The sequence below is a fragment of the Podarcis vaucheri genome (genome assembly GCF_965113315.1).
Source record: "Podarcis vaucheri genome assembly, chromosome: 10".
NCBI lineage: Eukaryota > Metazoa > Chordata > Lepidosauria > Squamata > Lacertidae > Podarcis > Podarcis vaucheri.
The window spans coordinates 3,268,881-3,284,831 of record NC_138748.1 but is presented as its reverse complement, the minus strand read 5'-3'; the positions used below and the strand labels follow the sequence as shown (position 1 = coordinate 3,284,831).

The window sequence follows — 15,951 nt, the reverse complement described above, 5'->3', positions numbered from 1 at the left end:
TTGGAGATGGGCCTCTGATGATGAACTAAGCAAGCACAGGCTGCTTTGGAGGCAGGCATTCCTTCAGGCATTCTGATCCCAAGCTAAGAACATGTTCAAAAAGAGAATAGCAACTAGTGCCACTACAGTGGTACCTCTGGTTACGTACTTAATTCGTTCCGGAGGTCCGTTCTCAACCTGAAACTGCACAATTTCTCTTCTCATCCTGAAGCAAAGTTCTTAACCCGAGGTACTACTTCTGGGCTAGTGGAGTCTGTAACCCGAGATACCACTGTACTTAAGATTCAGTGAGATGTGTTCCCACCTATTGATCCCAATCAACAGCTGAAGCTTCTGAGCAGCATTCAAAGGAAAACCCATAGTCTAACCTGGAGCATTTAGGCAGCCGGAACATAAGCCTTAGCCAAGGGAGACCCTGTCACCACTTGCACCTCGAGGGCCAAAGGTGGATCTAAATGCACCTTGATCCCTCAAGGCCAGTGCCATCTCATCCACAACAGATTGAACTCCACCTTCTTGTCTAGACCAGCCACCTGCCCACAGTGGCGTAGCGTGGGTTGTCAGCACCCGGGGCAAGGCAAGTAATTTGCGCCCCCTAACCCGTGGATTTGCGCCCCCTAACCCGTGGATTTGCGCCCCCTAACCCGTGGATTTGCCCTAACCCCAGATGTTGCGCCCGGTGCGGCCGGCCCCCCCTGCACCCCCCACGCTACGCCACTGCCTGCCCACAGTTCTTACAAAGTAATACTTCAGTTTGTGTTGACAAGACTAAAGTTTCCCTTATATAAAAGTTAAAGGGCAAATTTGGACTTTCATTAAATAAAAAAACCAACAGCCTAAGGAAAGAGACAAAGTAAAATATGTCTTTAGACCTTTTCCAACATTTCCATAATTTTATTTTATATAAACTGGTTTCTCTTGTGAGTAAAATATCTTAAATTAAGTTTCTTGTTGTTATGCAACTGGGATAAAACATTGTAAAAGGAATTTTGAAGCAGTTTGTGAGGAAAGTAAAACAGTAGTCACTCCAAGTTATTGCTCAATAAATCCACAACTGAAAGGGGGAAAAAATCAGTCCCACTAGCAGCAACTCATCTTAAGTGGCGTCCATGCTTTGCGGGTCCTCATGCAAAATACATTTTACATGCACACACCCCATACATTTGCATCTAATGGAGATGAAACATTATTTCAATATCTTCTAGTAATACAAAGAACATCTCTTCAGAATGGATAAAAATTATACATGCATTTTTTTTAGAGATTGTAGTATATATTGTATATTATACACTTTGCCCATGTTCAGAGGCGATTTAAAAGCTTTGCCCACATTCCAAGACACACCTGGTCTGCAGTGCTAAAAGAGAACAAATGGCATCCCTACCTCTCCAGACACACCTCACAGACGAACAGCCCTTGCTCTCTGGGGGTCTCTGGAGAATAGACAGGACTGTGAGGCTGGAGAGAGGCATCCTGGGGGGGAAGACAGGGGCAAAGACGCCCCCGGCCCCCAAAGCCCTTCCTCCCCACAGCCCCTCGCCCTCTTGGCGCACTTTGGGGGGGAACTCGGGGGGGGGGCAGCCCCTCCAGTTCCCCTCAGCCACGGGGGGGGGCTCCGAGGGGCGGGGCCTGCCTCCGGCTTCTCCCCGCCCCCTTCCCCCCTCCCCCCGGCGCAGGCGGAGCGCCCGGCTCCCTCCTCCCCTTAAAGGCAGGTAGCGGCGCGGGCTGCGGGCCCCTCCCTCCCGGGTCCCTGGCGGGCGGGGCCGGAGCGGCCGTTGCAGGAGCCGAGAGGAAACGCGGGAAAAGGGGGGTGGCTTAACCCTCTCGCTGCCGCGGCCGAGTCGCCTGCCCTGCCAGAGAGAGAGAGCGAGCGAGCGCGCGAGCCGGGCCGGCCAGACGCCCGGTGCATTGTGGGAGTGGCTGGCTGGGCTGGGGGGCCAGGAGGCGGCGGCGGCGGCGGCGGCGGAGGGGAGTCCCGTTCGCGGGCGGCGGGCGGGCGGGCGAGCGAGGAGCAGCCGGGGAGACGCGGTAAGAGGGCGGCCTGGGCGGGCTTAAAGGGGAACGCGGCCCTGCCCTCAGCCGCCGCTGCTGCTGCTGCAGGGGCTGCGCAGGAAGGAGAGGCCGCTCCGCCGGCCGGAGGGGCGCGGCGGCGGCCGAGGCAGAGAGGGCCGGGCGGGCGGGCGGCGGCGGAGGCTGGCTTGGGGCCGCCGCTGTGGGCCAGAGCGGAGTCTGCGGCGGCGGAGGGGAGCTGCGCGAGGGCGGCGAAGGGGTTAAACTTTCCACCCGCCGACATTTTTCCCTGAGAGGAGAAAGAGGGGGCCGCGTGGAGCCCGCGTCGCCTCCCTTCCCTTCGGAGAAGCCCCCCCGGCGCCCCCCCCGCCCGCGGCCTCCCCCGCCTCCGAAATGCCTTTAAAGCCGCCCGCGAAAGGGTTAAGGCTCCTCTTCCTCGAGGTGCCCCCTCTCGAGGCGCGGCGCAGGGCGGGGGGGGGCCTCCCAGAGGACCCCCGGTTCTGCTCGCCCAGGGGCCGCTTCGGGCAGAGAGGGAGGCGGGAAGCGGGCGAGAGCCCGGGGGGGGGGGCAGAGTCGCCCTCTGGGCTCCCCGGGCCAGGCAGGGTTGCCAGCCCTTTCCGCACGTGGCCGGGTTTCCTTCCGGATAGGCGTGTCGGCCTACAATGTCTGTCCCCGCGCGGAACCTCGAAAGGGGGGAGAGTCCCCTGGCCCGAGCCCTGGCGGGGAAGGAGTCTCTTGCTCCACGTGGGGCTTGAACCCGCGACCCTCAGACTGAGTCCCGTGCTTTACCAGCTGCGCTCGTGTGCCAGATCCACGGTGAAGCAAAGGTTAAATTCGTGGAGCAGTCTTGATATTTGAACTAATGGAAACTGGGAGCTTGGTCTTTTCCGGTGCAACTCTGGACAGACTTCACGCAGCACTTTAATTCTAACTCGTGTGTTCTCAAAGTTACAAAACAAACTTGCAAGAAATGGTTCTAAAGTGGATAAATTATGGTGTTGTGAACACGGTAGTTGTTTGGGACAGCTCTGCAGTCTTCTTTCCTCATTTCAGAAAACAGAAAAAAGTTCAGTCAAGATTCAGAATGTGGCAGCTTTTAATTATATAGGTAGCTGCATTAAGTACTCCCGACTCTTTGTATGGCTTATAAGGCTTAGTTTTCCATGGGGAAAATAGGTGTCTGTCATTCAAACAATGGTTTATAGGATGGGTGGGAGCTCCCTATGCCTTCTCCCCCAGCATTGTTGGACTCCCAGCAACCCCAACTAGCGTAGCCAGGGATTGTGGAAGTTTGTTGTCCAACAACATCTGGAGGGCCACAGGCTCCCCAGCCCTGCTTCAGGAGATTGACACCTGTTTGGGGGAACAGCATGAGGAGGAAGCTATTGTTTTGTGTGTTAAAGTTCAATTGTTAATAGGAAATGTAGAGGAATCCGTAACTTTTTACTGCCTATTAAATACCGTGGGCACAGTTCCCACTGAAACTGATTTGTTGTTGTTACAGATAGGTAGCCGTGTTGGTCTGCCATAGTCAAAATAAAAAAATTCCTTCCAGTAGCACCTTAAAGACCAACTAAGTTAGTTCTTGGTATGAGCTTTCGTGTGCATGCACTGTGTATCTGAAGAAGTGTGCATGTGCATGAAAGCTCATACCAAGAACTAACTTAGTTGGTCTTTAAGGTGCTACTGGAAGGAATTTTTTTATTTTGATTTGTTGTTGTTACTGTTTCAGTTTCGTAGTGTCATAGGTGCTTAACTTTGCTTGGACTGTACTTCAGACATAATGAACTCAGCTACATTAGTAAAGAAAAAATGCTTTACATGCATTATAACACTATGACACTGTGGAGTCCCATCTTTCACTAGCACACTTTCCCTTTATGAAGTTTACAGCAGGTTTAACTGAATCACTTTTTGGATGTGTCTAGATCCAGCCAATGTTTATCTCCTCCATACCGCACAAATGTCCCATTTTTTTCCTGGGTGACCCAAAGAGCGCAGAATCAAAATATGTGTGTCTTTTTGTTTCATGCTCTCTTGGTTCCGCACCTTCGCTGGCCACCACTTGCCACACACATACGAGGTGGGCCACAGCTTCTGGAAGAATGGTGCCACTTCTGGAAGTATTGTCAGTGGCCCTTCTCTGTGTGGCAGCAGGTGGACGCTTAGGCAACAGTGGGGAGAGTGAGCAGGCAGCAGCAGCAGGATGGTGTGTGGGGATGTCCCAATTTCTTCTTGGGAAATGTTGGAGCGTATGCACCTAAGGGTGGAGCAAAGTGGGACATCTTGGGCTGCGTACACAGGTCAATTTGCTATAAACATAGCCGACCTTTAAAGACCTGGTTTTCTGTAAGCCTGTAGCAAGATCACATATATGCTACTATTATGCACTGAATTCAGTCCAGTTGGCTCAGCACAGCACTTCCAAACTCATGTTTGGCATGTCATTAGAGACATAAATTGAATTCAACCATGGTGGATGTTCCCTTGCTACTTGTCAAAGTGACCTAAGGGGGGGTGGGTAGTTTTAGATCCATCCCCTGCTACAGAACTTGCAAGAAAGTAATTGTGCAGGGGCTGTATATGCAAAAATGAATGTTGCCTATTTTTAAAAAAATGTCAAGAGCTGGTAGCCTTAGTGAAGGAGGCGTCTGTTCTTGCAATGTATGGTTGCAGCTCAGATTTTTAGATAGAAGGGAAAAGATAGATAGATAGATATAGATATACAACTATTCTGCATAACAAGCCTGGAAAGTCTATATTGTATTAATACTTCTTTCTGCAAACTAGGATAATTACCACGAAAGCATACCAACAAATATCCTGAAGAAGAGAAAAAGCTTCTGGTACTTACTGTGTGAGAATCATGTCTGTCCGGGAGTCCTTTAACCCAGAAAGTTATGAACTTGACAAGAGCTTTCGGCTAACAAGATTCACTGAACTTAAAGGCACTGGCTGTAAAGTGCCTCAGGACATTTTACAGAAATTGCTTGAATCTCTACAAGAAAATCACTTCCAGGAAGATGAACAGTTTTTGGGAGCTGTTATGCCTAGATTGGGTAAGCAGTAGTTCTTCAATGATATTTAATGGTTGTATCATGTGTTGGAGAATAAGGAAAAATATTGTACTCTGTGTGTGTGTGTGTGTGTGTGTGTGTGTACAAGGTTGTTTATTTCACCAACAACAAGGTTGGTTATTTCACCAATCAAAAATGTTGGGTCAATTCTGACCAGTCAGATATTAGTTAATGGTGTATTTACTTACTGCATCTGTATAGTCACCCCATCACAGTTGCCCCATGACAATTTTTCTGAGCTGCTCCCAATGCAAAACAACAGCAGCAACATTAAGATATAGTACAAAAGAATGAAAATTATAACACATTAATTAAAAAAACAGAAACACAAGTAAAACTTGAAGCAGAGATGCTCAAACTGTGAAATACAAGTTGTTTAAAGGGTTTTTACATTTATTCTTATTGTTTAAGTTTTGTATATAACTTCCCTTAGAGGTATGTGAGTGAAGGCAGAGCATAATTTTAAAAATAAAATCAAGACTATTACTGATTCTTATCCTGTAACTCCAGAATAATTATGGTGTTGTACCATTTATTTATTTAAAAAATATTTATTGAAAGTTCAAAAAGTACATAAATATGTGCACCAGACATGGTGAGACACAAACAAGAAAGAGAAACAACCTGTGTAGAAGGGAAAACAAAGGGGGGAAGGGGGACCCAAAACTATATACAGTGGTACCTCAGTTTCCGAACATCTCCATTGACGAACATTTCGGGAACTCGAATGCTGTAAACCCGGAAGTAAATGCTTTGGTTTTCAAATTCATCTCAGAAGTTGAACCGGAAATGTGGCTTCCATATTGAGTTTTCCATTTTGAGGCTTCTGTTTTTAGTTTTCGAATGTTTTGGAACTCATATGGCCTTCCAGAACGGATTATGTTCGAAAACCAAGGTACCACCACTGTATTTTACATAGGTTGTTATTGTACTTCACCAGATCTTAACCTATTACAGTACATTGGTACCTCTGGTTACGTACTTAATTCGTTCTGGAGGTCTGTTCTTAACCTGAAACTGTTCTTAACCTGAAGCACCACTTTAGCTAATGGGGCCTCCTGCTGCCGCTGCGCCACCGGAGCATGATTTCTGTTCTCATCCTGAAGCAAAGTTCTTAACCTGAAGCACTATTTCTGGGTTAGTGGAATCTGTAACCTGAAGCGTTTCAGGGCTGTCTTCCTGTGCTGCTTCAGACATGTGGTTTGTACATTTTTCTTGGTACATTTATGAACATTTATTACATATATAAGACCTTAAAATTCTTATTACAGTGGCAAGTCTGCGTTTATATGTTGCGAGTTTGTACAAGTCTTCAATCCACTCGTAGAAGGGAGCCACATTTCCCCCCATCAGTCTTTTTCTGTGGTAAGGGCATGGAGAGTCCACTCAAATAGTCCTTTTGTAAGGTTCCATGTGCTGGGTATATAATTCAATAGGATATTTTGCTCTGTTAATGTAAGGTTGTTCCATACATTTCTGTTGATGGTTTGTTACCTTCTGCTAAAAACTTTCAATGTAGGACAGTGAAAAAACATATGTTTTAGAGAAGCATTATCCCTATTGCATCTCTAACAGCCCTTCTTTTAAACAAATGTAATGGGCTCCAGTGTATTCTAAATATTATTTTTTGTTGTGTGAGCCTCAATTTAAGATCCAGAGACACCCTTGTTATACCAGTTAAAACAGTTTCCCACTGTGTGGTTGAAATGGATATCTCTAATTCTTTATTCCAACCCTCCCTCAATACCTGTATATCAAAATGGTTTGCTGATAACAAATATTTATATATGCTGATGGCCGTTTTTGTTGTTGTGTAAGAATTAATCAGCTGCTTCAATATTTCTGGGGTCTCTGAGGCTGTAAAAGCTCCTGGTCTGTAGATGGTGGTTAGCAAGTGTTTTGTCTGGAGATATTGCCAGTGAGAATTTGTAGGTAATCTGTATTTTTCTCTTAAGATGGAATATGTATAAAATTCATCCTCTTTGTTTATCAACTGGTCTAACGTTAATGTACCCAAATTCACCCACCTCTTCCACATGACCATTTCTTTCTTGATTTTTAAAGACTGGTTTCCCCACAAAGTCGACAAATGTGTTGTGCCATAATTACAAGCCTCAGACTACTACTACAGCTCCAGGATGAAAGGAAGCGGGTTGGCGGCTTATCAGCTTGGCTCACCATTTCTGAGGTGCTCAGAGTGCTTTGGAACTGCATGGCCAAAACAAGCCCTAGCCCCATTTTGCAGCTCAGATCTAGAGAGGGCCCTGTGACTTGTGTTTCATGCTTCACTTCCATGTAGCATGATCCCCTTCTGCAGCTCCTCATAATGCTTCTAAGTTGGTGAAAAAAGGATGTGTGCTTTTTCTGCCAAAGAGTACGTTTTATATTCTTTTTAATCTTTGGTTCCTGAGTATTTCACTTTTTAATTTTCAGAACATGGTCATGTTATGTGATAAATTCCAGAATGGGAGCACCAACATTTTCATTGTCTGAGATTTAAGTATACATGCAAAAGCAAATTTGGAAAGCTAATGATTTGAATCAACAAATATCACCATTGTCCTTTGGGTTAACTGGACTATAGCCATAATCCTGTTGTAGCAATGGCCAACTGGCAGCGTCTGGGGCACAACTGGCCCCTGCTCACTTCTTGATTCCCCCCCCCCGAACCCACCCTATCTGAGTGATGCTGAAAGGAAGGCCTACAAATAGTTCCATGTTGTACCAAGCCTGTACTATTCTTTCCTACTTCGCTGGTGCACTTACTACTGCTACCACCCCACAGAATGCTCAGAGGCCAGTTGTTGTTATTTATTAAATTTTTATAACACACTTCATCTGTAGATCTCAGGGTTGTTCACAGCATAAAATATAAGATTTTGTGTTTTTACACAAAATACATAATAAAAACAAAGCAAACCCCTTACCCCACCCCTCCCAAATAGGTTGGGGGGGCATTCAATACTTTACATGGCTGGATCACTCAGGCATTCCAAGCCTTGCTTCTTACTAAGAAAGCACTCATGTTTTAGAGTTCTTTGAGAGTGTCAACAGGTATGTGGATAAGAGTGATCCAGTAATCTATGTATACTTGAATGTTTGAAAAGCTATTGATAAAAGCCTTTGTTGAGGGAATGTAAGTAAATTTGGCACAATGGGATTAGAGGGCCGGCATCTTACGAATTTGTAGCTGGCTAAAAAAGAGAAAGTAGACCACAGGAATGAATATAGCTTTCACAAGGGGGGCACATAACTTGGTTCCCCAAGGATCTATATTGAAACTGATTCTTTTTCGCGTGTTCATAAATGATCTGGGGTTAGGCATGAGCAGTGAGGTGACCAAGGATGGACGAAATCAAAAGAGTGTCTCCAAATTGGGTGAAGGAGCAGCAAAATGGCAAATGCAGTTCAGTATAAATAACTGTAAAGTCTTGCACATTGGAACAAAAACTCCTAAATTCACATGCACACTGATGGGATATGAACTAGTAGTAACCAATCAGGAAAGAGATATTTGTATTGAGGTGGACAGCTCACTGAAAACCCTGACATAAAAATAGAATTTGGGGCCATTCGGTGAAACTGATCTTTAGGAGATTCAGGATAGAACAGGATAGAAGATACTTTACACAGTGCACAATTAATTTATGAAATTTGATGCTGCAAGATGTGATGATTACTAGAATAGTTAACTCTGAAAGGGGATAAGATAAACTCATGATTTTTAGTCATGGGTTATATAGTAATATATTAAAAAATAAAAAATTGTCCAGTAGCACCTTAGAGACCAACTAAGTTTGCTCTTGGTATGAGCGTTCGTGTGCATGCACACTTCTTCAGATACTATGAAGAAGTGTGCATGCACATGAAAACTCATACCAAGAACAAACTTAGTTGGTCTCTAAGGTGCTACTGGACAATTTTTTATTTTTTAATATATTACTATATAACCCATGACTAAAAATCATGATGCTGCATCAGACAAACACGGCTACCTACCTGAATCTATAGCAAGCATATATTGCATACCTTGGATTCCAAAGTATTGTACTTGTACATTACATTTTTGACATGAAGAAGAGTAACAAGAACCTGTTAACCCTCCCTAAACATATCAGGTAATCAACACAGACATATTGTTGTTTGTTGTTTTACTTTTTTGGTATCGTATCATTTCTTTTTCCAGTTCATAGGTAATGTTAGAAGGCCGTCCATGTGTGGCTGGTGGATTATTTGGATGGTCATGGTTTATGTGCTGAATAAAGGAATACCAAGTACAGTGGAACCTCGGGTTATGTACCGTACTCCTTATGAACGCTTCAGTTAACGAGCTCCGTTAGCCCGGAAGTAGATGCTCCTGCTTGCAAACTTTGCGAGCTGAAGTCACATGGCGGCAGCGGGAGGCTCCATTAGCGAAAGTGTGCCTCATGTTAAGAACAGTTTCAGGTTAAGAACGGACCTCCAGAACGCATTAAGTACGTAACCAGAGGTACCAATGTACTGTAATAGGTTAAGATCTGGTGAAGTACAGAGGTACCACTATATTCCTAAGGATTATGTTGCTTAATCTCAGTTTCAACAGCAGGAGAGAGTTATTACCTTCATGCTTGTGGGTTTTCTTCGAACGCCTGATTTCACTATTGCAGAAGCAGAATGCTTGGCTTGATGCACTTTGTTCTGTTACTCTGCTGCAAGCAGGGCATGATGAGGCAAGCCCAAGCGTGGTACTGGCCAGAAAAAAATAGCATAGTTCACAAATTTCCCTCCTAGCTATGAACTGGAATGGCCATAAGTCATTAGTAGAGATTCCTGCATTGCAGGGAGTCAGGCTTGATTACCCTGGGGACCCTTCCAACTCCTACAGTTCTATGTTTCTATGACTTGGGTGAGGAGTCAGGCATAATTCAACAAATTATAAATATAGTATAACAAAAATTACCCTGTTTTCCTTCTTCCCAGAACAGATGATCTCTTATCAAATCTTGCCATAAACTTATTCGTGAGCCCAGTGGATGGCAATCTGAAAAGACTCTTGCTCAGAACACTGCAAAAGTATCTCTAAGCTTTAAGAAAGATCAAGGGGGAAATGGAACATAGGGGTTAGAAAGAGGTCCCAAGTCCTGGTATCATTTGGTCTTTAAAGCTGAGAGATGTATGGAAAACCTTTCTGAACAGTGCAGGAGACTTGGTCTACTACCTCCCATTTCCGTTGCTTCAAAGTGGTCTTCTTATAAAACTATTTGCTAATCAAGGGTCTAATAAATGTATATTGAGAGTGCTTTATCTTGGAGGTCATGGGGGAATCTATAAGTTCTGTGGGAGATTCACCCTAAATTATATGGTTGAAGCCAAGGAAGTACCAGAGCACCCATGTCATTTGTTCCTGACTACAAGTTCAACTACAAGTTTCTATGAAAGCTCTTAATGTCTAAATTCAAAGGGCCAATCTCATGCAGCGCACATTGCTCTCTCGCTCTCTCCCTCCCTCCCTCCCTTTGTTAAATCAAAAGTATAGATGGCAGCTTTTCGTCTACCAGGTTCTTATCCGTCAGAGAAGGCCGCTGTATTTTTGCAAGAGAGATGGTAAAAAGCTCTTAGGTTCTGCAGCAATTGGATGGTCAGGCAGTTTTCATAAGGCTGCACACTACAGGAGGAGACTGAACCTCATGAATGGCTGCTGGCTAATGTGCAGATCTGCTGTCATTATTTTGTCCTAATCAGCTTGTGTGTCTGTCAGTTGTTTTCTGTAGGCAGACATGTTTTAAAGCAGAGTTCAGCAACCTAAGGCCCATGGGCTGGTTCTAGCCCATGAGCTTCCTGGAACCGGCCCACGGCTGTTCTGTGGATCGGCATGGGGATTCTATGCTTTTCCCCCCGCAGCACCATTTTTTTTCTCGCCACGGTGACCGACTTCCGGGTCGGAAGCGTGCTGGAAATAGCATATGCACACGGCCACTCCTCCACCCCAGAAGTGCACTGGAAATAGCTTGAGCGCACGCACGGGCGTGCATGCTCCGGCCCACCCGAGAGGTCTGCCAGTGAGTGGACTGGACCGGACCGGCCTCAAAAAACATTGCTGACCCCTGTTTTAAAGACTAGGGTTGTCGGACTGATGTTTAATGAGGAGAAACAGACTGATGTATCTCCCCAAACCTCGCTAGCTGTTGCTTCCTTTTGAATTTCATTGGTGTGTAAGGAGTCTTTGGGTGAGTGGGGTGGGCAAGGATAGAATATACTTTGAGAAATCCTAGGAAATGACTTTTATTAGTTGGTAATTAACTACCACTGTCTTTACAGGAATTGGAATGGACACTTGTGTTATTCCTTTAAGACATGGAGGCCTATCTTTGGTCCAGACAACAGATTACATTTATCCTATTGTGGATGATCCTTATATGATGGTGAGTTGCCTAAACATATGTATGGGGCGGGGGAAAGGTGCCTGTTAGCTACCTAAATTGTGATTGGCGAGCATTGTTTTGGGCTGTTCTAGACTTTCTCTGTTGTGATTGGACAGTTGACCTGCCAGTTTTGTGAAGTTTTTCTCCTGTTAGAGGCAGAGCTCTAGATCTGAGCTTTGTACTCCAGTTGTCTTGGGATACTTTGAATCAGAACTGTACTGTATTAGGATCACTCTTGGACTCTTAACTAAATACCTGCTCTCCATGAAATTTATTGCCCAAGGTACTCCAACCTACTGTATTGATACAAACACATTCAGAATAGCAAGTATGAAGTCTGCAACTGGGTGCTGCAATCCAAAGAATCAGTATATACATATGGAATATAACTGCAGGTACAATCACAAGCGTGTATGGTGTTTGTGCTACAGCTGTTCCTATTACTGAAAAGACGAGTTGCTTTTTAATTGAATATCATTATATGTCCTGTCTAGTCAAATTGCGTGGGATCAATTCCAATCTGTTACCTCCGAGGATATGGACAGGCTGCTTGGACGAGTGAAACCAACCACCTGTCTCCTTGATCCTTGCCCATCCTGGCTTATAAAAGCTAGCCGGGAAGGGCTGGGTGATGGGCTTCGTGGGGTAGTGAATGCTTCTGTCCGTGAGGGAGACTTCCCAGACCCGCTGAAAGAGGCAGTTATTAAACCGCTTCTTAAAAAACCATCTTTAGATGCGGCCACAATGGCCAACTATCGCCCAGTCTCAAATCTTTCATTCTTGGGCAAGGTGATTGAGCGAGTGGTTGCTGAACAACTCCAGGCACGCCTGGAAGAAGTGGACCATTTGGATCCCTTCCGGTCGGGATTCAGGCCTCATCACGGGACTGAAACTGCCTTGGTCGCACTGGTTGATGATCTCTGGCAGGCTAGGGACAAAGGTGAGAGCTGTTTCCTAGTTCTGCTGGATCTCTCAGCAGCGTTTGATACCATCGACCATAACATCCTTCTGGACCGTCTAGAGGGGCTGGGAGCTGGGGGCACTGTTATACAGTGGTTCCGCTCCTTCCTCCTGGGCCGTGTTCAGAAAGTGGTGGTGGGGGGAAGAGTGTTCAGACCCCTGGGCTCTCACTTGTGGGGTGCCTCAGGGTTCTGTCCTCTCCCCCATGCTTTTCAACATCTACATGCAGCCGCTGGGAGAGATCATCAGGGGGTTTGGGCTGGGTGTTCATCAGTATGCGGATGATACTCAGCTCTACCTCTCTTTCAAATCAGAACCAGTGAAGGCGGTGATGGTCCTGTGTGAGTGTCTGGAGGCGGTTGGAGGATGGATGGCGGCTAACAGATTGAGATTGAATCCTGACAAGACAGAAGTACTGTTTCTGGGGGACAGGAGGCAGGCAGGTGTGGAAGATTCCCTGGTCCTGAATGGGGTAACTGTGCCCCTGAAGGACCAGGTGCACAGCCTGGGAGTCACATTTTGGACTCACAGCTGTCCATGGAGGCACAGGTTAAATCCGTGTCCAGGGCAGCTATGTACCAGCTCCATCTGGTACGCAGGCTGAGACCCTATCTGCCTGCGGACTGCCTCGCCAGAGTGGTGCATGCTCTGGTTATCTCCCGCTTGGACTACTGCAATGCGCTCTACATGGGGCTACCTTTGAAGGTGACCCGGAAACTACAACTAATCCAGAACGCAGCAGCCAGACTGGTGACTGGGAGCGGCCGCTGAGACCATATACATTGGCTCCCAGTACGTTTCCGAGCACAATTCAAAGTGTTGGTGCTGACCTTTAAAGCCCTAAACGGCCTCGGTCCAGTATACCTGAAGGAGCGTCTCCACCCCCATCGTTCTACCCGGACACTGAGGTCCAGCACCGAGGGCCTTCTGGCGGTTCCCTCACTGCAAGAAGCCAAGTTACAGGGAACCAGGCAGAGGGCCTTCTCGGTAGTGGCGCCCTCCCTGTGGAACGCCCTCCCACCAGATGTCAAAGAGAACAACATCTACCAGACTTTTAGAAGACATCTGAAGGCAGTCCTGTTTAGGGATGCTTTTAATGTTTGATGTATCACAGTATTTTAATATTCTTTTGGAAGCCGCCCAGAGTGGCTGGGGAGGCCTAGCCAGATGGGCGGGGTATGAATAATAAATAATAATAATAATATTAATAATAATAATAATAATAATAATAATAATAATAATAACTATTATTATTATTATTATTATATCTTGCTGATAATGGAAACTGCTGGATGCTGACAAATGAAACTCCAGCTGTATGTGCAGTTATGTGTTACACATGCCTGTTGTTTCGTTATATTGCAGACAAGGTTTCATGTGTTCTGTTCTGCTTTGTGGGGGCTAGGTTTTTTGCAGATGTGTGTAACTTGAAAATTACCAGTAACAAGCAATTTGTGTCCAGCTATGCCTGGGACAATTTAAAATTCCTGGTTTGTGAGCAATTGCCATATTCTTTTAAAAGGGAGGAGGAGGGGACCACTGGACCACTGGCCACTTTCACTTAACTCTGATACATTGACAATTTTTTTTTAAAAAAAATAATATTTATTAAATTTCCAACAAATTAAACACAACACTACAAAAAAGCCAAAAAAGAAAAAAAAAACCATACAATACAATACAAAATAAAAAAAGCAAGAAAACAAACATAACAAAAGAAACAAACAAGACAAAATAAAAACCATTTAAAATTTCAATTTCAACATCTTATCTTTCTTTCCCTTATTTCCTCGACCTCCTCACACCTCCCTTTTTGTATTCCATTTCTGTTAATTGTTTCAGCAATTCCTTTCCATCTTCCTCTGTTTTCTATCCTATAATTGTCTTAACACATTCTAACCATATTTTCCCTTTAAAGCTCAATTAATCTATTTATACTTAATTCCAATTCCTATCCATCTTCCCCTGTTTTCTATCTTATAATTATCTTAACACATTTTAACCTTATTTTCCTTTGATACTCTATTAATCTATTTATACTTAATTCCTTATAACATTTCTACTGAAGCCATATAACTTCATTCCAACGTTCTTCTAACATTCATTAATTTTACAATATTTCTATAAATAATCTTTAAACTTTTCCCAGTCTTCTTCCACCGACTCTTCTCCCTGGTCTCGGATCTTGCCAGTCTTTTCCACCAATTCTATCTAGTCCATCAACTTCATCTGCCATTATCCAACACTTCTGTGCTTCCAGGAGACAACCATTCTCTCAGCCAGCAAAGAGCAGATGATTCACAACAAAGTTTAGGGGTCTGGCAGGGCAGGTCCACCTCCTTCTTTAGCATCTGTCAATATCTTACGTTTTACTCGAGGCTTCCTGCCCTGCCAAACAACTCCAAAAACATCCCTCTGCCACCTCCTGATACAATCCATCCCATCCAAAACTTGCACTATTTGAAACAAAAGCAACATCCCCGGCATCACAGCAACCTTCATCCCCACCACAACGACTCGGCCCAACAATAGCAACTTCAGATTTGTCCATATTTCCCAATCCCCCTTCTCTTCAATCCAACGTCCTTCACAGTTACCCTTAAATAGATTCACATTTTTGGAGGTCATAAAGGTAAAGGTAAAGGTACCCCTGCCCGAACGGGCCAGTCTTGACAGACTCTGGGGTTTGTGCGCCCATCTCACATCTATTGGCCGGGGGCCAGCGCTGTCCGAAGACACTTCCGGGTCACGTGGCCAGCGTGACAACGCTGCTCTGGCGAGCCAGAGCCGCACACGGAACGCCGTTTACCTTCCCGCTGGTAAGCGGTACCTATTTATCTACTTGCCCCCGGGGGTGCTTTCGAACTGCTAGGTTGGCAGGCGCTGGGACCGAGCAGCGGGAGCGCACCCCGCCGCGGGGATTTGAACCGCCGACCTTTCGATCGGCAAGCCCTAGGCGCTGAGGCTTTAGCCCACAGCGCCACCCGCGTCCCTACTTTGGAGGTCATACTGGCCCCCAAAAACCTCTCTTTCTCAACTGATGTTAGTCCTGTCTCCTCCTGAAGCTCTGTCAGGCTTTCCTTTCCCAATTCAGATAGGGCTCTTGTCCTCAAATTCTTCTGTTTTCCTTTAAGTTCCATCATAACAGATGTCACATCAAATTGCCTTTGAATGGATGGGGCTCTTTCACACTCCAGTTGTATTGTTTTACATTCAGCAGCAAGGGTTTTCTCCCTGACTTCATCCGCAGTTTGCCGTATCGATGTAAATTCCTGTATCGATCTCTGAATGGTTTATGTGTTGGTGTTCACCTTTTGTCCCAGATTGTCTATTTTCCTGTGAAGCTGTTCCAACGAATCGTTTATTTTCACTAAAGCGACCACTAAGGCCTCTTTCACCTGTTTTTTTCCTTTCCATTTACCATAACACTTGAGAAATTCAAGGTCAATTTCAGAGTCTCACAGTTCTTATCTTGCAGCTGGAAGTCCCCCTAGCCCAGCTCT

General features: G+C 45.4%; 1 protein-coding gene across 2 annotated transcripts in view; it reads left to right on the top strand.

Moving 5' to 3' along the window:
* Positions 1–1,946: 1,946 nt before the first annotated feature.
* Positions 1,947–15,951, top strand: part of SEPHS1 (selenophosphate synthetase 1) — a 30,173-nt gene continuing 16,168 nt past the window's right edge. The window contains exons 1-3 of one of the 2 annotated variants that reach the window (XM_082240144.1): positions 1,947–2,028; positions 4,801–5,069; positions 11,385–11,488. In XM_082240144.1, the coding sequence (XP_082096270.1) occupies positions 4,877–5,069; positions 11,385–11,488 (297 nt within the window). In that variant the 5' untranslated portion in view covers positions 1,947–2,028; positions 4,801–4,876. Of the gene's footprint in view, positions 2,029–2,856; positions 3,119–4,800; positions 5,070–11,384; positions 11,489–15,951 lie in introns of those variants that run through there. The other variant, XM_082240145.1, reaches the window with a different exon arrangement.